The sequence below is a fragment of the Bufo bufo genome, chromosome 10, assembly GCF_905171765.1.
Source record: "Bufo bufo chromosome 10, aBufBuf1.1, whole genome shotgun sequence".
NCBI lineage: Eukaryota > Metazoa > Chordata > Amphibia > Anura > Bufonidae > Bufo > Bufo bufo.
The window spans coordinates 61,697,835-61,725,045 of record NC_053398.1 but is presented as its reverse complement, the minus strand read 5'-3'; the positions used below and the strand labels follow the sequence as shown (position 1 = coordinate 61,725,045).

At 45.6% G+C, this 27,211-nt stretch overlaps 1 protein-coding gene across 3 annotated transcripts in view; it reads right to left on the bottom strand.

Moving 5' to 3' along the window:
* Window positions 1–26,702, bottom strand: part of ESRRA (estrogen related receptor alpha) — a 47,369-nt gene extending 20,667 nt beyond the window's left edge. Inside the window, exons 1-4 of one of the 3 annotated variants that reach the window (XM_040410478.1) lie at window positions 26,516–26,702; window positions 22,747–22,858; window positions 19,371–19,435; window positions 12,758–13,075 (exon numbers count right to left, since the gene is read on the bottom strand). In XM_040410478.1, coding sequence (XP_040266412.1) covers window positions 12,758–13,075; window positions 19,371–19,435; window positions 22,747–22,760 — 397 coding nt within the window. In that variant the 5' untranslated portion in view covers window positions 22,761–22,858; window positions 26,516–26,702. Of the gene's footprint in view, window positions 1–12,757; window positions 13,078–19,370; window positions 19,436–22,746; window positions 22,862–26,515 lie in introns of those variants that run through there. The other 2 variants (XM_040410481.1, XM_040410479.1) reach the window with 2 other exon arrangements.
* Window positions 26,703–27,211: the final 509 nt, after the last annotated feature.

Genomic DNA, 27,211 nt, shown 5'->3' with positions numbered 1-27,211 from the left:
AATATGAAATTAACAAGTACATAGGTAGATCGATTAGATAAATAGACAGATGGATCGAACAGATAGATAGATAGATAGATAGATAGATAGATAGATAGATAGATAGATAGATAGATAGATAGATAGATAGATAGATAAATTAAGTGGCAATCCTCTTTTGTTAATTTATCTGCAAATCATTTAAAAGGGTTGACTCATCTCTCCGTTACTAGACACAATCCCCACCACCAGCCGTCCAGGGAACAGCAGAGCATGCTACCCCAACATATCAGACTCTCACCTACAGTGGAATCCTTCAAAAGAAACCTGAAAACCCACCTCTTCAGACAAGCCTACAACCAGTGACCCTGCTGCCTCTGTACCGCCATGACCAACTTCACCCTCACCTACTGTGTCCTTCTCCCATACCATGTAGATTGTAAGCCCTCACGGGCAGGGCCCTCTCTCCTTCTGTACCAGTTTGTTACTTGTCTTGTTTATGATTAGTGCAATTGTCTGTATTATGTATGTGCACCGCTCATCATATGTACAGTGCTATGGAATGAATGGCGCTTTAATAATAAATAATGCTGATGCTTGCTGTTTCAGTAGCTCCCATTGTGGTGCCCGAGATCTAGGGAAACAGCATATCTTGAGGTACTCCGCTGTTTCCGCTGGGGGTTGGGACTGTGTCTAGTAACGGCAAAATAAAACTTGTGCCGGATAAAAACGGATGAACCTCTTCTGCAGGCGCTGCCAAGGATACCATATAGATGAAGCGTGTAGTTAAAATGGCTTTAATACATCTTAAAAGCTTTAATACATCTTGAATTACTCCCTTCATCAGGACAATAAAACAAGTATAAAACAATTTTTCTTTCCTATAGTAACGGAAAAATGAGACACCCCCTTTAATGTTAGAATCAAGTGTAACCTAGATGTGCATAAGATATTGTGCAATATGTATTACAATAGTGTATTCCCACAATGGATTTTTATGGCATGGCCCACAAGTCTCAGCAGAGGGAGGATATCTTAAGATGTGACCATGCATGTATAAACCACTTCAGGCGCCACTGAAACATCTATATTCAAGGGGTTGTCCCACGAAAAATATTCTAAATTTTTCAAACCAGCACCTGCATCTGAATACTTTTGTAATTGCATGTCATTAAAAGTTCAGTCTAGCCATTGAGTAAGGGTACTGCCACAGAATCAGGTATTTTGATGCAATTTTTAAAGACAAAAGCAGAAGTGGATAAAAAAAAGTAGAGAAGTAGTATATGTTCTTAATACTTTTATGACCCACACTACGGATGAGTAAATCGATTCTACTGATTACTTCAAAGTATTCAGATTCTTAAAAAACACTTCTCTGAAAGAGAGACATGCAAACTGGTCTTCCTTCCAAAATGAAAAGCAAAGCAAGTGTCCCATACAAGCAAACCGCTATCTTTTTTTTTTATCAGAGCTTAGCAGGGAGAATTAGCTTAGCTACCCAAGAGGCTTTAGTTGGGGTCCGGGGAGGTAATATTTGAACTTATGGAGAGCGCAGAGTATTCATGAGGAGTATTGTAGTCCAGGCAATGCTCCTCTGGGAGAAATATACGCAGACTATCACATCTTACATTTGCTGGCATCAGAGAGGCTAAAAGGTAATTTGCATATCTCTGGATTTCTCTCAAACAGCCAAGACAGTTTTCTCTGCTCAGTATTAATAAATGGTAATTACCCAGAAAGAGCTGTCTGCAGATGTAGTATGTGAGCGTGGCCTGGTCGGGCATGTGAGAGGACGCTACACTGAGAGGCTCCCGTCCTGCCTTCTGTAAATCATTCTCCATACTCCTTCTGCAGCACTCGCTGACAGTTTTAAGGGCCTCTGAAAGACTCTACTAGCTGTGCGTACCCCACCTGTGCCGACATGAAGCGCATGGGGAAGAAGGCGAGAGAGCAGAGGAACGCTGGGCCTCCGGCAACGCCAAAGCAAGATGGCGCCGCATCAGAGGTGAGGGATGCGGAGTTCGCAGCCCGTTTGGGTAAATATGCCTGTTCTTCACCTGTGCCCCCTCCAGCAATGATAGCTGCCCCTTCTAAATCCACAGGGGAAACATCCTTGAACCCCCCTGAAGGCACTGAACATGCCCATAAGGTCCTCAAAATGGCGGCCCAGCAGACAGTTAAAGAAAAGGCCACAGATCAGCCGCCTTCACCCTGTTCTGCAAAGACTACCCCTATGGAGCTTAGGCACTCTGCTATTGTTGGAGCAGAACCTACAATTAAAGATAACTTTGCTGCTGTGCAGCTAAGCAGCGGTTCACTGAATATTCTAAATACACATATGGGCAGTCTCCAAGAGAATGTCTCCCTCATCAGGCAAGATCTCAGGCAGGTTAATGAGAGGATCAAAAAGGTGGAAGACAGAGTGAGCACTAGTGAGGATTAGCTACCCCCAGTGAAGAGAGATCTCAGCAGAATTATACATAATGTGTCTTTATTGATGACTAAAACCGACGACCTGGAAAATAGGTCGCGCAGAAATAATCTCAGACTGGTTGGGGTCCTTGAAAAAAGGCAGAAGTGTCTGACCCAGTTGTGTTTTTTGAAGATTGGTTGACCCATAAATTCGACAAAGACTCTTTATCTCGTGTCTGCCATTGAAAGGTCACATAGGGTGCCATTCTGAGCTCCTCTACCGGTGGCTCCCCCTCGTCCAATACTGATAAAGCGTCTCCACTTCAGGGACAGAGATGCTATCCTTAAGAAAGCCAGGGATCACCCTGATATCCTAATTAATGGAAATAAAATATCTATCTTCCCTGATTTTTCTGCAAACGTCCAACGCAGAAAAGTGAAGTTCCAGGATGTGAAACATCGCTTACGAGATTTACAGATTCCCTTTCTATGCTCTACCCTGCCAAGTTAAGAGTGGTTGCCCATGGAGAAGTCTGTATATTTGAAACACCGATGGATGCAGCAGAATGGTTGGAGACCAACAAACGCTCCCTTAAAGCTTCGGCAAGTCCGTCCTCCTGAAAGGACATGCAATTTTTATGGTTGCGTTCTGCTCAAGGACGCGTCTGATAAGTGCTCTACTCTCCCTAGTTTTATCCTAGCTCCACTGGGCTTTTGATAGGGCTGTTATAATGTCTATTACTTGCTCTTGCAGGGAATAGCACCTCCGATAGATAGCTTAAGCATGTCTTAGATTATCCTGAAGAGGGGGTGTATTAAGCTTCATACAGTTTTTTTTAATATGGTGCGCACTGCAGATTGTAACCTGTAGGGGGCAGGTTAGAGGAGCCACCCTGAAGCATGTTTAATCACAATGTGTTACTGACTTTTTTCTTTATGCCGATACTCGGCTACAGGAATGGTATTTGCCCCAAACATGTCCTTTTTTATTTGTCTGGGGATCATATCCTTGAAAAAGGTTTCTATGTTTGTAATATATTTTTGGTTATGGGGGTTGGGTGGGTTTGGCGAAGAGACGGTTGCAGAGTCTGGTTCTGGGAGCTGCGGTGGAGAATGAAACATGGTTCAAGTGCTGCCTATTCTGGCGTATCTTTTTTCCTACGCGGATTATGGCTGACAAACTTAGAATTGTGGGCTGGAATGCCAGGGGATTGGGAGAGACAACAATACGTGCCGCAGTGTTTCTCGCGCTTCAGCACTATCAACCCGCAGTGATATGCTTGTCCGAGACGCACTTAGCGCCCAACACTACACGTTTGCTACATAAATTATGGGTGGGACACGCGTATCACTCTACGCTGTCCACGCACTCTAGGGGGTGAGTGTTCTCATACACAAATCTGTACCTTTTGTATGTCAATCCTCCCGACTGGACCCCATGGGCAGATACGTGTGCCTACAATGTACTTGTTACCACTTCTTCTGTATCCTTGTAGCGGTATACATTCCCCCCCTATATAGTGGGGAAGTCTTAAAAGAGGCCATGACCTTTGTTGAAGCCCTCCCTCTGTGCCCAATCTTATTAATTCAGGATTTCAATACCTGCCCCTCACTACGGTTGGACAGGCTGGGGACAAGAGCAGCTGGAATAGACAGGGATACTAATTTTGCTAAAGTACTACGGGAATTAGATTTACATGATGTTTGGTGAGTGAGAAACCCAGACGTGCGTCAATTCTCCTGTTTTTTCTAGCTCTCACCACTCTCTCTCTAGGATTGACCTAGCTATAGGGTCCACATATATACTATCTATAGTAGCAGACGCTACATATTTGCCCAGGAGTTTAAAGGAGTTTATCTGACCACTCTCCTATCCACGTAGTTCTAAAATTAGGTGATAGGAATCCCTTCGGTGTAGGAACATGGAAGCTTAACCCTTTTTGGCTGCAGTTGGTGGACAGTGGGGAGGGTATCACAGGAGAGTTGCAGGAATTCTTTACTAATAATGAGGGGTCGGCGCCTATGGGAGTGGTGTGGCATGCCTGTAAGGCATTTATCCGAGGGTTATACAACCAGCGGATCAGCCGACATAAAGCAAAGTCCAGAGATACTCTGAAAAAGCTCCAAAATCTAATTATGGAGACAGAAACGCAGTTTGTTGAGACCTCATGGATGGCGGCAAAGGCAGATTTAAAGGAACATTTTACTTCACACCGCCGATGACAAACGCTTTTTTTCTTAGGCTGAAATATTTTGAGGCTGGGGAGAGCTCTGGCAAGCTGCTGGCCAGAATATTGTCCATCCGGAATGCAGCAGGATCATTGGTCATTGGATTCTGACATTCTGGCTGTATTTCACGCATATTATAAAACTTTCTCTAAGTCTAAATTAACAGTGGGCCCAAGTAATACTGCTAAATATCTTGTTGGGATATCTACCCCAAGGCTCTCGATAGAGCACAAGGCCTATCTTTATCAACCTTTACTGCTGACAGAATGAGGCCCCTGGATTAAATGGAACTACCGGCAGAGTTCTTTAAAAAGTATAGTACCCGTTTACTACCGAAGCTGTTATCGGTGTTTAATGACGCTTTCCGGAGGGGAAGATTGCCTGCAATAGTCGCCGTCTTTCCGAAACCCGGGAAATACTCTACTTTTCCAGATTCGTACAGACCTATTTTCTTGTTGACCTCTGACGTTAAGATCTTGGCTAAAGTCCTGGAAAATAGGCTGCAAACCGTATTCTCGACTATTATACATAGTGACCAAGCAGGCTTTATCTTTATAATATAAAAATGAGTTTCTTTCTGGATGTCTGTTCTTTCCGAGCGACCAAACGACTGGACCGATCTTCACCAAATTTGGCACACAGGTACATCAGGTGTCCGGGAAGGTTTAAGACCAGGTCTTAGTTCTCTAAGATGTACCGTTCATGGGATATTCCCAAAAAATTACCTGCATTAGCCCAGGGCTTGACAAATTTCCTTGGAATCTAGGAGCCAGCTAAAAAAGTTAGGAGCCTTTTTTTTTACCTTATAAAGCCTTATTTTCAGCGACAAAAATAACACCTCTTAAATTAACATATAAAATAAGTCTAGAACCAAACAACATGGGCATTAACAACATATACAGCGGCAGTGTACAGAATCGCACACACATATACAGCGGCAATGTACAGTACCGCACACACATATACAGCGGCAATGTACAGTACCGCACACACATATACAGCACCGCACACACATATACAGCGGCAGTGTACAGAACCGCACACACATCAGCGGGTTGAAGAGGCTGTGGCCATCCAGTCAGAGCCCCACTGATCAGATACTGATCTGGAGGATAGGGAAGAAGAAGAAAGAAGAAAAAGAAGAAGAAAACCTGGGGATTGTTGTGTTTTTTTGTTTTATTCCAACAACTACTATAAAAGTACAATCACTTTCAGTCACCCACGGAGTACTGGCAGCAGGAATCTGCTGAAGTGCAGGTTATGTCATCTACTGCTCCACACATCGCAGCTCTATTAGCCCTACCGGGGGTAACATCACGTGATTCGGTTGCCCGGATTAGGCTACTTTCACACTAGCGTTCGGAGCGGGTCCGTCTGATGTTTCATCAGACGGATCCGCTCCTATAATGCAAACGCTTGCATCCGTTCAGAACGGATCCGTTTGCATAACTGTTTATTTCAGACCTGATTTTTCACTTCGGAAAACTCAGATCCGACAGTATATTCTAAACACAGAAGCGTTCCCATGGTGATGGGGACGCTTTAAGTTAGAATATACTGAGAACTGTGTACATGACTGCCCCCTGCTGCCTGGCAGATGCTGCCAGGCAGCAGGGGGCAGACCCCCCCCCCCCCTCCTGTATTTAACTTATTGGTGGCCAGTGCGGCCCCCCCTCCCTCCCCAGTATTAATTGTAACCAGTGCGACCCCCCTCCCTCTATATTCATCGGTGGCCAGTGCGGATATTAAACATGAGCAGTGCGGTCTCCCCCTCTCTCCCTCCCCAGTATTAAATATGAGCAGTGCGGTCTCCCCCTCCCTCCCTCCCCAGTATTAAATATGAGCAGTGCGGCCTCCCCCTCCCTCTATTCATTGGTGGCCAGTGCGGATTCAAAGTATTGTGATCAGTGCGGCCTCTCCTCTCGGCGGAGAGTACCGATCGGAGTCCCAGTTTAAATCGCTGGGGCTCCGATCGGTTACCATGGCAGCCAAGACGCTATTGCAGTCTTGGCTGCCATGGTTACTTAGCAACAAATAGAATCATTATACTTACCTGAAGAGCTGCGATGTCTGTGTCCGGCCGGGAGCTCCTCCTACTGGTAAAGTGACAGGTCTGTGCGGCGCATTGCCTATAGACCTGTCACTTACCAGTAGGAGGAGCTCCCGGCTGGTCACATAGATCGCAGCTCTTCAGGTAAGTATAATGCTGCTATTTGTTGCTAAGTAACCATGGCAGCCAAGACTGCAATAGCGTCTTGGCTGCCATGGTAACCGATCGGAGCCCCAGCGATTTAAACTGGGACTCCGATCGGTACTCTCCGCCGAGAGGAGAGGCCGCACTGATCACAATACTTTGAATCCGCACTGGCCACCAATGAATAGAGGGAGGGGGAGGCCGCACTGCTCATATTTAATACTGGGGAGGGAGGGAGGGGGAGACCACACTGCTCATATTTAATACTGGGGAGGGAGGGAGGGGGAGACCGCACTGGTCATATTTAATATCCGCACTGGCCACCGATGAATATAGAGGGAGGGGGGCCGCACTGGTTACAATTAATACTGGGGAGGGAGGGGGGGCCCGCACTGGCCACCAATAAGTTAAATACAGGAGGGGGGGGGGGGTCTGCCCCCTGCTGCCTGGCAGCACCTGCCAGGCAGCAGGGGGCAGTCATGTACACAGTTCTCAGTATATTCTAACTTGAAGTGTCCCCATCACCATGGGAACGCCTCTGTGTTAGAATATACTGTCGGATTTGAGTTTCTCGATGTAACTCAAATCCGATGGTATATTCTAACATAGAGGCGTTCCCATGGTGATGGGGACGCTTCAAGTTAAAATATACCATCGGATTGGAGAAAACTCCGATCTGATGGTATAATCCTGACTTTACATTGAAAGTCAATGGGGGACGGATCCGTTTGAAATTGCACCATATTGTGTCAATGTCAAACGGATCCGTCCCCATTGACTTGCATTGTAAGTCTGGACGGATCCGTTTGGCTCCGCACGGCCAGGCGGACACGAAAACGCTGCAAGCTGCGTTCGGGTGTCCGCCTGCTGAGCGGAGCGGAGGCCAAACGGTGCCAAACTGATGCATTCTGAGCGGATCCGCATCCACTCAGAATGCATTGGGGCAGTACGGATCCGTTCGGGGCCGCTTGTGAGAGCCTTCAAACGGAACTCACAAGCGGAGCCCCGAACGCTAGTGTGAAAGTAGCCTAACCCTTCCCCGGCATAGAGATGGTAGACTCTCTTATTCACAACAGCGATAAGCCTACCTCCATTTTTACTGAGGCCGCGCACCAACAAGTATATTCTTACCCACCTCGGTCACAATCCATAAAGCTTTCCCCTTATCGTGCTGTACGAGACGATGTCAGCCGTATGTTACAGAATACGCAAACCTAATAGGAGCTGTTCTCCTTTTCTCAGGCTAATACGCGCCCGCGGTAACTGAACACGCCATGTCCGGTGCGGCCGGAAGTGACGAGGGTAGGGAAATCTAACGGAACACTGGGAGCGACCCGGATTACTGGGGGGCAGCCATGTGAGGGCAAATACCAAGGCGCCAGGACAAAATTCCTAATCGCCATGGCAACCTGGGATTTGTCGAGCCCTGCATTAGCCAATAGATACCTGCAAGTCTTTCACTCATATCTCAACTGCCATACACACTGTCACATGTCCCTTATCAGCCAATAGAAGCACGCAGGCCCTTAGTCTCCACATACACACAGTTTTACACCAGGTTTCCATAACAACCCAGCCATTTTTCTTCACTGCTGCAGGTCAGCTTTAAAAGGGGCAGGGAGCTGTGGATGACATTGTTAAGGGAGCAGAGTGCTATGGAGGTCACTGTTCAGGGGGCAGGTAGGGTGGCCATTGAGGCCACCCTCAAAAGATGGACTTAAAACCCTGCCCCCAGGTCCCACTAAGCCACGCCCCCTCCCACTCCTGAAAAAAATGAAGTTAAAAGTCAACTTCTGTCAGCTGCAGGGGTGGGAGGGAGGGTGACTTTCTCCCTGCAGCTCACGTTCAGACAGCACAGTGCTAGACAGGGATGGTCCGCTACGGAGGTCAGTGTTAAGGGGCAGATTGCTGTAAAAGGCCACTGTTAAGGGGGTTGGGCCCCTGTGGAGGTCACTGTGAAGAGGGTGGTGTGCTGTGAAACTCACTGTAACAGGGGAAGGCTGCTGTGAAGGTCAAAGTTAAGGGGATGGGCTGCTGTGGAGGTCCCATTTAAGGAGGTGGGGCACTGTGGGGGGGTCAGTGTTAAGGGGTGAGGGGCTGTGGAGTTCACTGTTTAAGGGGGCGGGGTACTGTAGAGGTCACTGTTATGGGGGATACTGTCGATATCTTAACGACACGCAGAAATATTAAATTAAATAGATGAAATATACCAGTGCGAAGCAGAGTTCTTCTGCTAGTCTCTTATATGTATAAAAATGAGTTTCTGTCTGTCCCGATGTCTGTCTGTTCTTTATGCGCGACCAAACGACTTGACCGATTTTCACCAAATTTGGCACACAGGTACATCAGGTGTCCGGGAAGGTTTTAGACCGGGTCTCAGCTCTCTAGGAAGTACCACTTCTGAGATATTCCCAAAAAATGACCTGCATTAGCCAACACAAGCCCCCAACTGCCATGCACACTGTCCCATGACCCTTAGCAGCCAATAGAAGCTTGCAGGCTCTTAGTCTCCACATACACACAGTTTTACTCCAAGTTTCCATAACAACCCAGCCATTTTTCTTCACTGCTGTAGGTCAGCTTTAGGCTAGGGTTACACGACGACATGCACAGCTCAGCAGACCGTATCACACAATAGACGTAGTTTTATTGGTATGCTAATGAGCCTCTAGGTGCTATGGGGGCGTCTTTTCAGCACCTAGAGGCTCCGTCCACTCACTATTTCCGCCGCCCAGCGCGCTCCAGCCCGCATAAGTAACATTTTAAAAGATTTCTTTTGTCATTGGAAGTTTATACCATGCATACATTTTTTCAGACATAGTACTAAGGAGCGGATCTATATTATTTTTCACATAGTGTCCTATAGTCACTGAAATCTTAATACCTAGGTATTCGAAACTGTGAGTAACTTGCAGATGGGTGGACAGCAGGGAGAGACCAGAGGGAATTGGATCCAGCGGAAATAAAATAGATTCATCCCAGTTTATACGAAGGCGAGACCGATCTCCAAAATCGTGTATAAGGGACATTATTGGGCCCAGTGATCCCTCCACATCCCAGATATCTCAGATAATACTCCAAGTTTTCACACCATTATACATAGTTGTCAGCTGTGTACACTGTGTATCTGTGTCCCTTATGTTTATGTAACTTTAATAGCTGTTGCATGAAAATTATCTGATAAAAAAAAAAAAAAAAAGTTTGAGCATTGACTTAGAATAGCTATGTTACTGTTGGTATTGTTAAACACACCTTATTTTCCTTTTGGAACAAAAGTGAATTGCATGTCTCTCTCTCAGCAGTGTTACACATGCTAGCTGTCTCTTTCTCTGATTTGCCTGTAAGGAGTCTCAGGACACTTGGATTTGTCAGTATCTGATTTATTTTAATTTTTTTTAAATCGGGATGAATTCTAAATCAGCAGAATCAGTTCACTCATCTCTATCTTCTTTTCAAAAGGAAACTGGCTTTAGAAAGTTAAAATATGGGGGTTTTGCGACTTTTTGGGGTCAACTTTGCAACATCTTGAGCACTGTACCCTCCAGCACCATCTACAGATTTTTAGTGAAAATTTGGCCAGAATTTCGGAGTAGATCATTTTTGTGTCACATTTATGAAGTCGCAATCTCAATAGCGGAAAGGGAAAGCGCAGTGATTCGGTTGTGTTTTTTGGTACACAGCTGACAACTATGTATAATGGTGTGAAAACTTGGAGTATTATCTGAGATATCTGGGATGTGGAGGGATCACTGGGCCCAATAATGTCCCTTATACACGATTTTGGAGATCGGTCTCGCCTTCGTATAAACTGGGATAAATCTATTTTATTTCCGCTGGATCCAATTCCCTCTGGTCTCTCCCTGCTGTCCACCCATCTGCAAGTTACTCACAGTTTCGAATACCTAGGTATTAAGATTTCAGTGACTATAGGACACTACGTGAAAAATAATATACCGGTAGATCCGCTCCTTAGTACTATGTCTGAAAAAATGTATGCATGGTATAAACTTCTAATGACAAAAGCAATCTTTTAAAATGTTACTTATGCGGGCTGGAGCGCGCTGGGCGGCGGAAATAGTGACAGACGGAGTGAGTAGACGGAGCCTCTAGGTGCTGAAAAGACGCCCCCATAGCACCTAGAGGCTCATTAGCATACCAATAAAAGTATGTTTTTAAGCTTAACGGCAGCAGACAAAGGTGATACAAGAGCACTGTTAGGTAGTGCAGACACTAGCAGATCGCTAGTGTCAGTCAGGGAAAAATCTCAAAATCTGGTGGTAGAAACCCTTTAACTTTGCTGCAGTATAAAAACTAACCTTAAATACACCTATAATGAAACAGTCCCCCCTAAGGGTGTCAAACAAGTAAACAGCTCTTCTTTTATCAGAGCTGAACGGAAAGAATTAGGTTAGGCTACTTTCACATCTGCGCTTTCCCTTTCCGCTATTGAGATCCGTCATAGGATCTCATTAGCGGGGAAAACAATTCAGTTTTGTCCCCATTCATTGTCAATTGTCATCAGAATGCATTCCGTTCCGTTTGGCTGCGTCCCCAGTGTGCTGTCCACATCCGCATTTTCGGAGCGCGGCCCCGATCTTCCAGTCCGCGGCTCTCGATAAAAAATAGAACATGTTCTATTCTTGTCCGCAATTCACAAGAATAGGCAGTTCTATGGGGGTGTCGGCCGGGTGTATTGCAGATCGGCAATACACCACGGACGTGTGACTGGACCCATACAATGGCTTTAGAGACAGATCCGTCTTGGCCATTTTAGAGATAATACAACCGGATCCATTCATAACGGATGCAGACAGTTGTACTATTATGATGGAAGTGGTTTTGCTGATCCTTGACAGATCAAGCAAAAACGCTGGTGTGAAAGTAGCCTTAGCTGTCTGAGAGGCCTTCCTAAGGGGATGGGTGGGTACTATTTCTCATTATGGAGATGAATATTGTAGGCCAGGCAATGCTCATCTGGATTTCTGGGGAAAAATATATGCAAATGAGCATGTTACATCTGCTGGCCGTGTCCGTATTTTAGGCCACAAAATATGGATACTTTTCCGGTGTATTTACTTTTTTCTCATTCCCATCAATATAAGGGGCTATTCTCATCCGCAATACAGACCAGAATACGACATGTTCTATAAACTTTGTGAAAGGTCACACGGAGCGGCAAAAAAATACAGATGTGTGTATGACCCCATAGAAATGAGTCGATGTGTGTATGACCCCATAGAAATGAGTCGATGTGTGCTATCTGTAAAAATAAAGCTATGTACTGTTAGAAGCTGTGACAGTTACAGGGAGAGAGCTGCAGCAGAAAGGACACACCCCTGAACTGTGATAGGGAGAAGGGTGCAGCAAAATGGGCACACCCCCTGAGCTGTCAGCCTGAAGAGAATTTACTAAGCAATTGGAGCAATGAGTGGGGAAGCTCTGGATCCATGTGAGGTACAGGACTGGCTATAGCTATGTTAGAAAGAGATTGTCATGTACTATATGATGTCTGATTTTCCTTTTTTACATCAATCATGGGATAGCCTCTTTAATTTTACCTTCTCCCTGTTACCTTTTGGTACACCCAAGTGTACCAGAAATGTACGTGGATTCTGCTGCGGACATTCCTGCAGATTTCACCCCACTACATCAAAAGGTGAAGTGATAAAGAAATTACAATCTACACCAAAGGTCAGATTTCTTGCAATTTTTTCTGCAGTGTACGGATGGCATTTGCTACTACTGTAATACACTGCAGACTTTCCACCCACATATCCAGTAGTGCATCCACTACATGTGAATAGTCTGAACAGTAGTGCAAACTGGACACTGTAAACCTGCTATATAGGTAACTTAAAGGGACCACAGCTGAAAAAAGGCGCTATGCAGATCATGGAAATTACAAGGTGATGGAGTTTTGCTGTTTGCAGTTGTAGTATGTACCTTGTATAGTACGTTTGAAGAAAGCTTTACAAGCTTCACAGGAAGCGACTCCATAGTGGTATCCAGACGCCACATCGCCACACACAAGGCAGAGCCTTTTAGGGATGGAGTTTAGGACATATTTGCCTCTTCCAGGTGTATCTTCTTGTTCATCATCACCAGCCCTGCAGCAGCGTGGACCCTGTGGTTCAGGCCCATGTCCACTACTATCACTAGATCCACTAGGGCTCCGGCGTCCAATGCTTTCTGGCGTTCCTGGTTCTGCCTTGATGCAGAGATCAGGGCGTCTGTCACGAGAAGACATGATCAAGAAGTGTTCTGCGAAAGGGAATAAAAAAGGTTTGTTATAATTCTGAAATAAAATGCAATTATTGTGATAATCTAATTCCTGACCACTGCTGACGGAAATACAACAGTTCTCCAACGTGGCTGGCCGTCATTCGAGTGAGTGCCACCGATACCAGTCCAAACCCTTTATATACCAGTGCGTTCAGTAACCCTTTCTATCAGCCACAGCAGAGAGCTGCTACAAGGAGAACTCTGCAATATGTGAAACCCACATCTGATAAAAGGGTGTGGGTTTCAATATCAGTAGTGCGACTTCAAATGCACCCAGATCTTTTCCATTACAATTTACAGACACCATACGATGGTCTTACCCTAAACGGAACCTGTCATCAGGAGGGCAGGAGAGCGAGGAGATACGACTTGTGACTTGGCTGATCCAGCTACCTGGTGATGATGTCAGGTACATTTTCAAAGTTGATTTTTGACATGAAGACAATACGTTTGAGCGTAAACGCCAGTTTAGGAACAATGGGAGGATGACCAGTAGGAACATGTAATTAGCTCTACAGGTCAATCCTAATGACAGGTTTCTTTTAGGGGCCTTCATGCCAATGTATTTCACAGACAGCCTAGTAATTGTGTCATGTAAGGCCACGTTCTTTAATTGTTCCCTATCCAAAATCAGCATGTATTTACTCACAAAACAATGGGTGAAATTTATAGTAAAATCCACAAGAAATCCGAGCTGGAGCGGGCATGCTGTACATATTCATGCATTTTTACAGCCTAATAAGCTTCATCTTCCCAGCAAAGTTACTGCAGATGAAATGAGAATAAGGGCTCATTCAGATGACCATATGAATGGGTCCGCATCCGTTCCACAATGGGGCCGCAATAGATCCGTAGTTACGTTCCGCGGCCCCACAAAAAAGATAGAGCGTGTCCTATTCTTTTCTGCAACTGCGGATAAGAAGAGGCATTTTCTATCATAGCGTCGGCCATGTGCGGTCCACAAAATGCAGAACGCACACGGGCCGTTATCAGGTGTTTTGCGGATCCGCAATTTGCATACCACAAAACACTACGGCTGTCTCAATGAGCCCTATAGCGTTTGATTTTCTTGACAATATTAACAGATTAGGAGTCCCGGTAGCAGAACTTCCCTTCAGCTTATCATCAGAGAATTCCTGTGGTCCACGATACGGGCTATGGGGGAAGTCATCATGAGGAGAATATTTGAAGTCAATTTCTTTGACTCAAAATACTCCAACACAGACTCAAATTTATCAAATGTTGCACGTTGTTTGTTAAATTTGGCTTTTCTTTAAACCTGCCACTATTGTCTAGAAATGCTACTCCAGTTTTCTACATCGACCCTCTACTGAAGTGACTGTGACCTTTAAAAAAAAAAAATTCCCCAAAAGTCTGAGTGACATATCAGGAGTGACACTCACTGACACAGCTAACCATGCCTACTTGTCCACTCACTTTTCAAAACTGGTGACAGTGGTGAAAAAATAAAAAAGTTTTGCGCAGCTGACCCGAAAAAGTTACAAAAGCACAGAATTCTGGAGTGCAGGGCTTGAAAAAGTCCCCCTATGTTTTTTTAAATGCTTTAAAGGGCTTCTGTCACCCCCAAAAGTCATTTTTCATTTTTGGGCTAATTAAAATCCTTATAGTGCGATTATTCAATATATAGTGCTCTTACCTTTTTCTGTTGTTTAGTTTCTTTAAAAACCGCACTTTTATAATATGTTAATTACCTCGTTACCAGCAAGTAGGGCGTCTACTTGCTGGTAGCTGCCGCATCCTCCTTTCAAAAAAACGCCCCCTCCTCCTGTTGATTGACAGGGCCAGCGAGCGCTCTCCTCCTCCGGCTGGCCCTGTCAGCAATTCAAATCCCGCGCCTTACGTGTCTTCATTCGGTGCAGGCGCTCTGAAAGAAGAACACTCGCTTCCTCAGCACTCCCTCAGTGCGCCTGCGCCAATGACGTCAGCTCTAAACCCGAAAGAGAAGACGTCATCGGCGTAGGCGCACTGAGGAAGCGAGCGTCCTTCTCTCAGAGCGCCTGCGCCGAATGAAGACACGTAAGGCGCAGGCGCGGGATTTGAATTGCAGACAGGGCCAGCCGGAGGAGGAGAGCGCTTGCTGTCAATCAACAGGAGGATGGGCGTTTTTTTGAAAGGAGGATGCGGCGGCTACCAGCAAGTAATCACCCTACTTGCTGGTAACGAGGTAATTAACATATTATAAAAGTGTGGTTTTTAAAGAAACTAAACAACAGAAAAAGGTAAGATCACTAAATATTGAATAATCGCACTATAAGGATTTTAATTAGCCCAAAAATGACTTGAGGGGGTGACAGAAGCCCTTTAATGTTAATTGCTTTGCTTCACCCCGTTTTCGAGATCCATAACTTTTTGTTATTTCCACAGAGTGCGTGAGGGCTTGTGTCTTTCAAGATGAGCTGTATTTATTATTAGGAAGCATACAATGGGATCACTAGTAATGGGGTAATGTTTATGCAATCTTTTGGGGCAGTGATACCCCCTCCTCCTGTCTAACTGCATTAGATGCTGCTGTCTCTATTGATAGTTGCGATCACAGCTGTTGCAAGCTGTATTAAAGGGTTATTCCCATCTGAGACAATGGGGGCATATTGCTAGTATTTGCCCCCACTGTCTGACAGGCGCGGGTCCAACCTCCGCACTTACACGGAGTAAAGAGCAGGGAAGGTGGTGGCTGGAGGAACTGGGTTTCACCGGGTATGGCCACCACCAAGTGCTCTCACCACAGTACTGAATGGGAGCCACCGCTACTATTTATTTCTATGGGGCCGATGGGAATAGCCAAGCCAGTGCTCTGCTATTTTCAGCGGCCCCATAGAAATGAATGGAGGGTGGCTACGCATGTGCAATGCACCCGCCACAACTTTCGGGCCTCTGTTCTCAGTGTATGTGCGGGACCCACACCTAGCGATATGCCCCCATTGTCTGAAATGGGAAAGCCCTTTTATACGTGCCAAGGATTGGGGACAATTAACAGCAAAGAGCATTCGTATGAACTTTTGTTCCTGATAATAGCCTATGTAAGGCTGGGTTCACACGAGCGTGTCCGGATTAGGTCCGGATGCGTCCCGATGTATTGCGGCAAACCCGCGCGAGTAAGAACGCAATGATTGCGTTCCGATGTTCAGTTTTTATCGCGCGGGTGCAATGTGTTTTGCACGCGCGTGATAAAAAACCGACTGTGGTACCCAGACCCGAACTTCTTCACAGAAGTTCAGGTTTGGGTTCGGTGTTGTGTAGATGTTATTATTTTCCCTTATAACATGGTTATAAGGGAAAATAATAGCATTCTGAGTACAGAATGCTTAGTAGGTGATCAATTGAGGGTTAAAAAAATAAAAAAATTAACTCACCTTCTCCTCTTGATCGCGTAGTTACCGGTCTCTTCTTTACTTCTTTAATGATGAGCTGTGGGCTAAAGGACCTGTGGTGACGTCAGATCACATGCTCCAATCACATGGTGATGGACCATGTGATTGGAGCATGTGATCTGACGTCACCAGGTCCTTTAGCCCACAGCTCATCATTAAAGAAGTAAAGAAGAGACCGGTAACTACGCGATCAAGAGGAGAAGGTGAGTTAATTATTTTATTTTTTTTAACCCTCAATTGATCACCTACTAAGCATTCTGTTTTCAGAATGCTATTATTTTCCCTTATAACCATGTTATAAGGGAAAATAATACAGTGAATAGACTGTCACCTAGCAACCATGCGTGAAAATCGCACCGCATCCGCACTTGATTGCGGATGCTTGCGATTTTCACGCAACCCCATTCACTTCTATGGGGCCTGCGTTGCGCGAAAAACGCAGAATATAGAGCATGCTGCGATTTTCACGCAACGCACAAGTGATGCGTGAAAATCACCGCTCATCTGAACAGCCCCATTTATTCAGTGCGGGTGCAATGCGTTCACCTACCGCATTGCACCCGCGTGGAAATCTCGCCCGTGTGAGCGCAGCTTAAAGGTGCTTGGGTGATTGCATCTTTAATCCTGCACCAAAAATCACTGTTTTCCACCACCACATCTTCCTGTGTTAACAGGGATGTACTGTCTGCGAACAAAGAGTTTGTACGGGGCCGCACAAACACAGTGGTGATCATCCATCGCCCATATGGACATCATTCCAACATGTAAATGCAGCTCTCTCCTCTGCTAAATGCCCAGGAAATTATCAGGAACAAATGGTTTGTTCCCAATAATTGCCAATGTATCAGCCCATGTAAAAGAACCCTAAGGGTATGGCCGGGCTGGGCTCAAGAACCATGTGGCCAAACAGCCTGCACCGGGCCCTAATTAAACTAATAAGACCGTACTATTTAGACGGTCTGCATTGTTAATTTCCGCGTGGCCCCTGCAATGCTGCACAGTCACAATGCAGATTGGCTTGAACAGTGTGGTCTAAGTTTAAGTAGAGTCCGGTACAGCCAAGGGGGTTCTTGATTGCAGCATGGCCGCATCCCAAATGTCACATGACCGTGCCATTTGGCCAAACACAGTCTGCACCCACCACGTATGGAGGGGGCACTGCTCCTGACCCTGCTCTGTACTATCTTTACATGAACCTCACAGTGTGTTAAATGGGGGTTGCCCATCTCAGACATTGATGGTATATTGCTAGGATATGCTATCAGTGTCAGATAGAAGCAGGTCTCATCTTTGGGACCCACTGCCATCTCCAAAACGGTGCCCCCAGAACTGAAGAAGGGCACACTGCGCGTGCGCTCTCTATTCACTGCTATGGGAGCTCTAAAAATAGCCAAGTCGAGCGTGCTTGGCTATTTTTGGAAGATCCATAGCGGAGAATACAGAACGCACCGCACATGCACGGCCACCTCTCCATTCACCGATATGGGAGTCCAAAAATAGCAGAGTCAGTGCTTAGCTATTATTGGAACTCTCATAGCGGTGAGCAGAGGGTGGCTGCGCTTGCGGTCTCAGAACCTGACGCTGATAGGATATCCTTGTGATATGCCATCAATGTCTGAGATGGGAATAGCCCTTTAAGGGATTAGAAACATATACATTTTGGGTTATACTGTAACCCGTTGACAGTAGCGTGGTACAGTATACTATTCTGCCCTCCCAAAAAAGTATATGCCATCATAACGGATACAAACGTTCTTGAAAGCAAAGTCAATGTATTCTCAGAGGAATAAGTTTGAATACTATTTTATGAGTCAAGTGTATCTCGGCAGAGATATTTAAAGGGGTTCTACAGTTTGTTTTAACTGATGATCTAGCCTCTGGATAGATCATCAGCATCTGATCGGCGGGGGTCTGACACCCGGGACCCCCGCCGATCAGCTGTTTGAGAAGGCAGCGGCGCTCCAGCATCGCCGCCGCCTTCTCACTGTTTACAGCCGGCCCAGTGACGTCACGACTAGTATCAACTGGCCTGGGCGTGGCTAAGCCCTGTTCACTTGAATGGCCAGGCCAGTTGATACTAGTCGTGATGCCACTGGGCCAGCGGTAAACAGTGAGAAGGCCGTGGCGCTGCTGGAGTTCTAATTTTTTGCAGAATGGACATACGGAAACGGAATGCACACAGAGTCATTTCTGGGGGAATAGGGGGTGGAACTGAAGTGAATGGTTCTACATATGGACCGCAACAAAAACAGAACGGACATGGAAAAAAAATATGTTTGTATGCATGAGCCCTTACTGGGAATTTTCAGAGAATGACCGTCTGCGGACTAGTGATGAAAATCTAAAACAGAATTTAAAGCCGTCATTCATTGATAAACTTCACTCAACAATCATTTTGGTTAAAGTTGTCCATTTTGATCAACTTCAGACTAATCTGTATCACCAGTGCCTAGTGAGCAGGATCAACCCCTGCTAAGGCAGACAGCGTTAGGGTTCATACACACGAAATTCGGAACCATTCATTTCAATGAGTCCGCAAAAAAAAAAAAACGGAAGTTACTTTGTGTGCATTCCGTTTCAGTATGTCTGTTCCGCAAAAAAAATAAAACATGTCCCATTATTGCCCGCTCAATGGACTGTTCTATTAGGAGCCAGCTGTTCTTGTCCACAAAATACGGAATGCACACAGATGTCATCCGTATTTTTTGCGGACCGCAAAATACATATGTTCGTGTGCATGAGGCCTTAGGGTTCACTTAGTTTAGGAAACCAAGTTAAATGGCTGAAAAGAATTCATCTCGACTGATCATAGTTGTTTCTGAAATTTGGCAACAAGACTTATCCAACCCTTCCAAAATATATAAAGTAACCTAATGTCTGAGTACCTGTATCTTGTGGACACCTTCTAGAAAAGTCAATGCAGGGATACAGGTCACAGGTAAAAGAAGAACTGCAGGTAAGAAAAAAATAAACTTGTGACTATGGAAACTGGAGAAACCATAGTCAGAGGAATGTCAGGACTTCTATTGTACATTGTTTCCAGCAGATCCAAACAGCCTCTAACTACACAGGAGAGAATCTCTAAGGCTGCCTGCAGCGTTTTGGTGTCCGTCTGACGAAACTGAGCCAAATGTCCTGGCACACAATGTAAGTCAGTGGGGACGGATCCCTCCTGGCACACAATGTAAGTCAGTGGGGACGGATCCCTCCTGGCACACAATGTAAGTCAGTGGGGACGGATCCCTCCTGGCACACAATGTAAGTCAATGTGGACGGATCCGTCCTGGCACACAATGTAAGTCAATGGGGACGGATCCGTCCTGGCACACAATGTAAGTCAATGTGGACGGATCCGTCCTGGCACACAATGTAAGTCAATGGGGACGGATCCCTCCTGGCACACAATGTAAGTCAATGGGGACGGATCCCTCCTGGCACACAATGTAAGTCAATGGGGACGGATCCCTCCTGGCACACAATGTAAGTCAATGTGGACGGATCCGTCCTGGCACACAATGTAAGTCAATGTGGACGGATCCGTCCTGGCACACAATGTAAGTCAATGTGGACGGATCCGTCCTGGCACACAATGTAAGTCAATGGGGACGGATCCGTCCTGGCACACAATGTAAGTCAATGGGGACGGATCCGTCCTGGCACACAATGTAAGTCAATGGGGACGGATCCGTCCTGGCACACAATGTAAGTCAATGTGGACGGATCCGTCCTGGCACACAATGTAAGTCAATGTGGACGGATCCGTCCTGGCACACAATGTAAGTCAATGGGGACGGATCCCTCCTGGCACACAATGTAAGTCAATGGGGACGGATCCCTCCTGGCACACAATGTAAGTCAGTGGGGACGGATCCGTCCTGGCACACAATGTAAGTCAGTGGGGACGGATCCCTCCTGGCACACAATGTAAGTCAATGTGGACGGATCCGTCCTGGCACACAATGTAAGTCAATGGGGACGGATCCGTCCTGGCACACAATGTAAGTCAATGGGGACGGATCCCTCCTGGCACACAATGTAAGTCAATGGGGACGGATCCCTCCTGGCACACAATGTAAGTCAATGGGGACGGATCCCTCCTGGCACACAATGTAAGTCAATGGGGACGGATCCGTCTTGGCACACAATGTAAGTCAGTGGGGACGGATCCGTCCTGGCACACAATGTAAGTCAGTGGGGACGGATCCGTCCTGGCACACAATGTAAGTCAGTGGGGACGGATCCCTCCTGGCACACAATGTAAGTCAGTGGGGACGGATCCCTCCTGGCACACAATGTAAGTCAATGTGGACGGATCCGTCCTGGCACACAATGTAAGTCAATGTGGACGGATCCGTCCTGGCACACAATGTAAGTCAATGTGGACGGATCCGTCCTGGCACACAATGTAAGTCAATGTGGACGGATCCGTCCTGGCACACAATGTAAGTCAATGTGGACGGATCCGTCCTGGCACACAATGTAAGTCAATGTGGACGGATCCGTCCTGGCACACAATGTAAGTCAATGTGGACGGATCCGTCCTGGCACACAATGTAAGTCAATGTGGACGGATCCGTCCTGGCACTCAATGTAAGTCAATGGGGACGGATCCGTCCTGGCACACAATGTAAGTCAATGGGGACGGATCCGTCCTGGCACACAATGTAAGTCAATGGGGACGGATCCGTCCTGGCACACAATGTAAGTCAATGGGGACGGATCCGTCCTGGCACACAATGTAAGTCAATGTGGACGGATCCGTCCTGGCACACAATGTAAGTCAATGTGGACGGATCCGTCCTGGCACTCAATGTAAGTCAATGGGGACGGATCCGTCCTGGCACACAATGTAAGTCAATGGGGACGGATCCGTCCTGGCACACAATGTAAGTCAATGGGGACGGATCCGTCCTGGCACACAATGTAAGTCAATGGGGACGGATCCGTCCTGGCACACAATGTAAGTCAATGGGGACGGATCCGTCCTGGCACACAATGTAAGTCAATGGGGACGGATCCGTCCTGGCACACAATGTAAGTCAATGTGGACGGATCCGTCCTGGCACACAATGTAAGTCAATGGGGAAGGATCCCTCCTGGCACACAATGTAAGTCAATGGGGACGGATCCCTCCTGGCACACAATGTAAGTCAATGTGGACGGATCCGTCCTGGCACACAATGTAAGTCAATGGGGACGGATCCGTCCTGGCACACAATGTAAGTCAATGGGGACGGATCCGTCCTGGCACACAATGTAAGTCAATGGGGACGGATCCGTCCTGGCACACAATGTAAGTCAGTGGGGACGGATCCGTCCTGGCACACAATGTAAGTCAATGTGGACGGATCCGTCCTGGCACACAATGCAAGTCAATGGGGACGGATCCGTCCTGGCACACAATGTAAGTCAATGGGGACGGATCCGTCCTGGCACACAATGTAAGTCAATGAGGACGGATCCGTTTTCTATGGCACAATAGAAAACGGATCCGTCCTCCATTGACTTTCAATAGTGTTCAAGATGGATCCGTCTTGGCTATGTTACAGATAATACAAACGGATCCGTTCTAAACGGATGCAGACTGAGGTACTATCTGAACGTGACGGATCCGCACAGAACGCGAGTGTGAAAGTAGCCTTCGATGACTGGAGACAAAGCGCCCTCAACTAATCACACAATAAAAAGAAGCTACCCTGAGATCATCTCGTACAAGTCAAGTCCTAGTTGCAGAAAAGTAAAACCAGAGGAGGTAGGTGACCTTTGCTCTGGTGAAGCCTCATACACACAGACTGGTTTAGCAATAACCTCAGGGTGTAAAGGACAAGAACTGTAGCTCCGTTGTAGCAACACAACTATGTTGACGGCGTTTACAGGAGATAAATCGAGCAAGAAACGTATATTGCCAGGAATGGCTTTCAGAAAACAAAGGTTGAAAGGCTGGAGAGGAGAGACTGGCTGAGAACCTGGACTGTCACCTCATGGTAAGGCGCTGCGGAATATGTCAGCGCTATATAAGGGAGCAGTACAGTACAGGTTCTAATGAAGCCACAGGTGGCTTTATTTCTGTAGGGAAAATGAAAACTAGAGAAAAAGAGCAATAAAATGTCAGCACAGGAAGAGCAGAAGGTGAGCCACTGGTCAGTTTACCTTTGACCTGTGCCCCCTCCCCCTAATCTCTCCAATGCCGCGGCTCACCGAGCATGCTTCCTGGGTCTATAAACCGAGAAAGGAGGAATACAAAGAACATGGCACACTCACAAGGATATACACATGAAGGCGACCCTATGCTGCCGCGGCTGTGGGGCGGACACCCTCTGTCCTCGGGTCGGGGTAGACTTGGCTGACGGCTGTTATAAGAGGAGTAACATCTGTGGATAGAAGAACACAGAGCGTGACTACAGACGAGATCCTCACCTACGTCACCTTACATGTACTGCGCTACTTATCTTCAGGAAACCACTTCACATCCGGCAGTTGGATTTCCATTCAGAACACATGCATGCTCGGTCGAGCCAAGGAGGCACGTGTGTGGAGGTAGAGATAGCCATGTGCATGGCCGTCCTCAGTCCTTCAGTTGTCATTGCTATATCTGGTCCTGGGGAAGCCACAGGACTGACCACCCAGCTTTCCCAGACTCCTGAAGGGTACGGAAGGTGAGGTGAACGTATCACGGCAGAAGCAGATTCCTTAGTAACAACCTGGATGGGAGCTTCAATGGCAGTAGTCCCCCAGCTTTCCCAGCTACACAAATAGTTAAAAACTGAATACATTTAACAGCTTGACAGACAAGGATTTGTATCCACTGGGATTTGGGATTTTAGAGGTTAACGCTTTCGAACACCCTGCAGACCAAAGCGTCTAAACTGCAATCAAATATCTCAGATAGGATTATATATAAAGACAAGAATTGCAGCCAGACCTCCGAAATAATATCGCCCCCCACAGAAGGGCTGGCGTCTGAGCAGAGTCCTATGCTGCAGCCACGTACACTGACCCAGCGCTCCGGGAGCCCAATGACCTTGCCTCAAAGTCACCGCACAAGAGCACAACACAGCTACAATCACCTGCCATATACCGTCCATACGTACACCCAGATACCCAACATACTGTACAGGTAATCACACATACTATACACAGGTAATCACACATACTATACACAGGTAATCACACATACTATACACAGGTAATCACACAGACTAGAGCACCGCACAAGAGCACAACACAGCTACAATCACCTGCTATATACCGTCCATACGTACACATAGTGAGAGGGCCTGCACCCAGATACCCAACAGGTAATCACACATACTATACACAGGTAATCACACATACTATACACAGGTAATCACATACTATACAGGTAATACCACACACACTAGAGAACCGCACAAGAGCACAACACAGCTACAATCACCTGCTACATACCGCCCATACGTACACATAGTGAGAGGGCCTGCACCCAGATACCCAACAGGTAATCACACATACTATACACAGGTAATCACATACTATACAGGTAATCACACATACTATACACAGTGTAGATAATCAATCACACATTATATATCACACACACACACACTATATACAGTTATCACACACACACACACTATATACAGTAATCACACACACTATATACAGTAATCACACACACTATATACAGTAATCACACATACTATACACAGTGTAGATAATCAATCACACATTATATATAATCACACACACTATATACAGTTATCACACACACTATATACAGTTATCACACACACTATATACAGTAATCACACACACACTATATACAGTTATCACACACACACACTATATACAGTTATCACACACACTATATACAGTTATCACACACACTATATACAGTAATCACACACACACTATATACAGTTATCACACACACTATATACAGTTATCACACACACTATATACAGTAATCACACACACACTATATACAGTTATCACACACACTATATACAGTTATCACACACACTATATACAGTTATCACACACACTATATACAGTAATCACACATACTATATACAGTTATCACACACACACTATATACAGTTATCACACACACACTATATACAGTTATCACACACACACTATATACATTTATTACACACACTATATACAGTAATCACACACACTATATACAGTAATCACACACACTATATACAGTAATCACACATACTATACACAGTGTAGATAATCAATCACACATTATAATCACACACACTATATACAGTATATCACACACACTATATACAGTTATCACACACACTATATACAGTTATCACACACACACTATATACAGTAATCACACACACACTATATACAGTAATCACACACACACTATATACAGTAATCACACACACACTATATACAGTAATCACACACACTATATACAGTAATCACACACACTATATACAGTAATCACACACACTATATACAGTAATCACACACACTATATACAGTAATCACACACACTATATACAGTAATCACACACACTATATACAGTTATCACACACACTATATACAGTTATCACACACTATATACAGTTATCACACACTATATACAGTTATCACACACACTATACACAGTTATCACACACACTATACACAGTTATCACACACACTATATACAGTAATCACACACACTATATACAGTAATCACACACACTATATACAGTAATCACACACACTATATACAGTAATCACACACACTATATACAGTAATCACACACACTATATACAGTTATCACACACACTATATACAGTATATCACACACACACACACACTATATACAGTTATCACACACACACTATATACAGTTATCACACACACTATATACAGTTATCACACACACTATATACAGTTATCACACACACTATATACAGTTATCACACACACTATATACAGTAATCACACACACTATATACAGTAATCACACACACTATATACAGTTATCACACATACTATATACAGTTATCACACACACTATATACAGTTATCACACACACACTATATACAGTAATCACACACACTATATACAGTAATCACACACACTATATACAGTTATCACACACACTATATACAGTTATCACACACACTATATACAGTTATCACACACTATATACAGTTATCACACACTATATACAGTTATCACACACACTATACACAGTTATCACACACACTATACACAGTTATCACACACACTATATACAGTTATCACACACTATATACAGTTATCACACACACTATACACAGTAATCACACACACTATATACAGTAATCACACACACTATATACAGTAATCACACACACTATATACAGTAATCACACACACTATATACAGTAATCACACACACACACTATATACAGTAATCACACACACTATATACAGTAATCACACACACTATATACAGTTATCACATACACTATATACAGTAATCACACATACTATACACAGTGTAGATAATCAATCACACATTATATATAATCACACACACTATATACAGTATATCACACACACACACTATATACAGTTATCACACATATTATATAGTTATCACACACACTATATACAGTTATCACACATATTATATAGTTATCACACACACTATATACAGTTATCACACATATTATATAGTTATCACACACACTATATACAGTTATCACACATACTATCCTCTGTGTGCACATATATCTCACAATCGCCCCTCCCTCCCATTATACAGAGACGTTCACACATGATACATGCGTTATCTCTACAGTTCCCCTCTGTGACACAGACTTGCGGCACATGTCTGGAAACGTCTCAGTCTGTACAGCAGCAAATATCTGCTGCGTTCACGTGTGCGACATCTGCACAACTTCCAAATTATTTTAGGTGACAAAACCTCCCTAAAAAAAAAGTTTGTCAGGACCTCAGAATAAAACTGCACGGAGGACGGATGCCTGCAATCCGTATACAAGCCGTGTACGGCCTCCCTCCACATAGACTGCTGTACCTCCCGTCAGGCTCCTGTTGTCATCGCGCTGCTGGTGACCCCGGGCTCTTCCCGTACATGTGTACACGGGCTGCTCTCCTGGACGTACACTCAGTTGTGGAGGACACGGCAGAGGACACGGCTGCTCCTACACACACTCACACTCCGTGTCACACACTCACACACAGACACACTTCCTACACCGGCTCCTCCCCCCGCCCGTGACCAGCAGGGAAGGGGCGGGGCCTCGCGTGTTCCGCAGCCGCACTGCTTGGTCTAGGAAGCGGCCGGCATTGGCGCCTCGTCCTGTGCGCCGCCGGCTTCATCGCATATTCTATGAGGGGCTCATTTAGCCAGGGCTAGAATGGGATAACAGTAATTGCTGAGGCTTGTCATATGTACTAATGCCTGAGAACGGGAGCATGCAGGATGAAGGCTGAATGCACACGGTGCTGCACCTTGCGTTACTGTGTGTCTGCCTGAGCCCCGTTAGAACGACCTTGGTGCGACCTTGAGGCAGTGAAGTGAATGCTGCGGCTCCTGTGACTCCTCCTGTGCCTCAATGTGGTCACACGGCCGTCTGTGACCTTCAGCAGCTGATCCGCTCTGTCAGACGGGCGTGTGGATTATGTGCGGCAGACACAAGTACCATGTCCTTCACATGACCTCTGCTGGAGGACCCCCTCCTCTCCCACCATGAGGAGAGCCTCCTGACAGCAG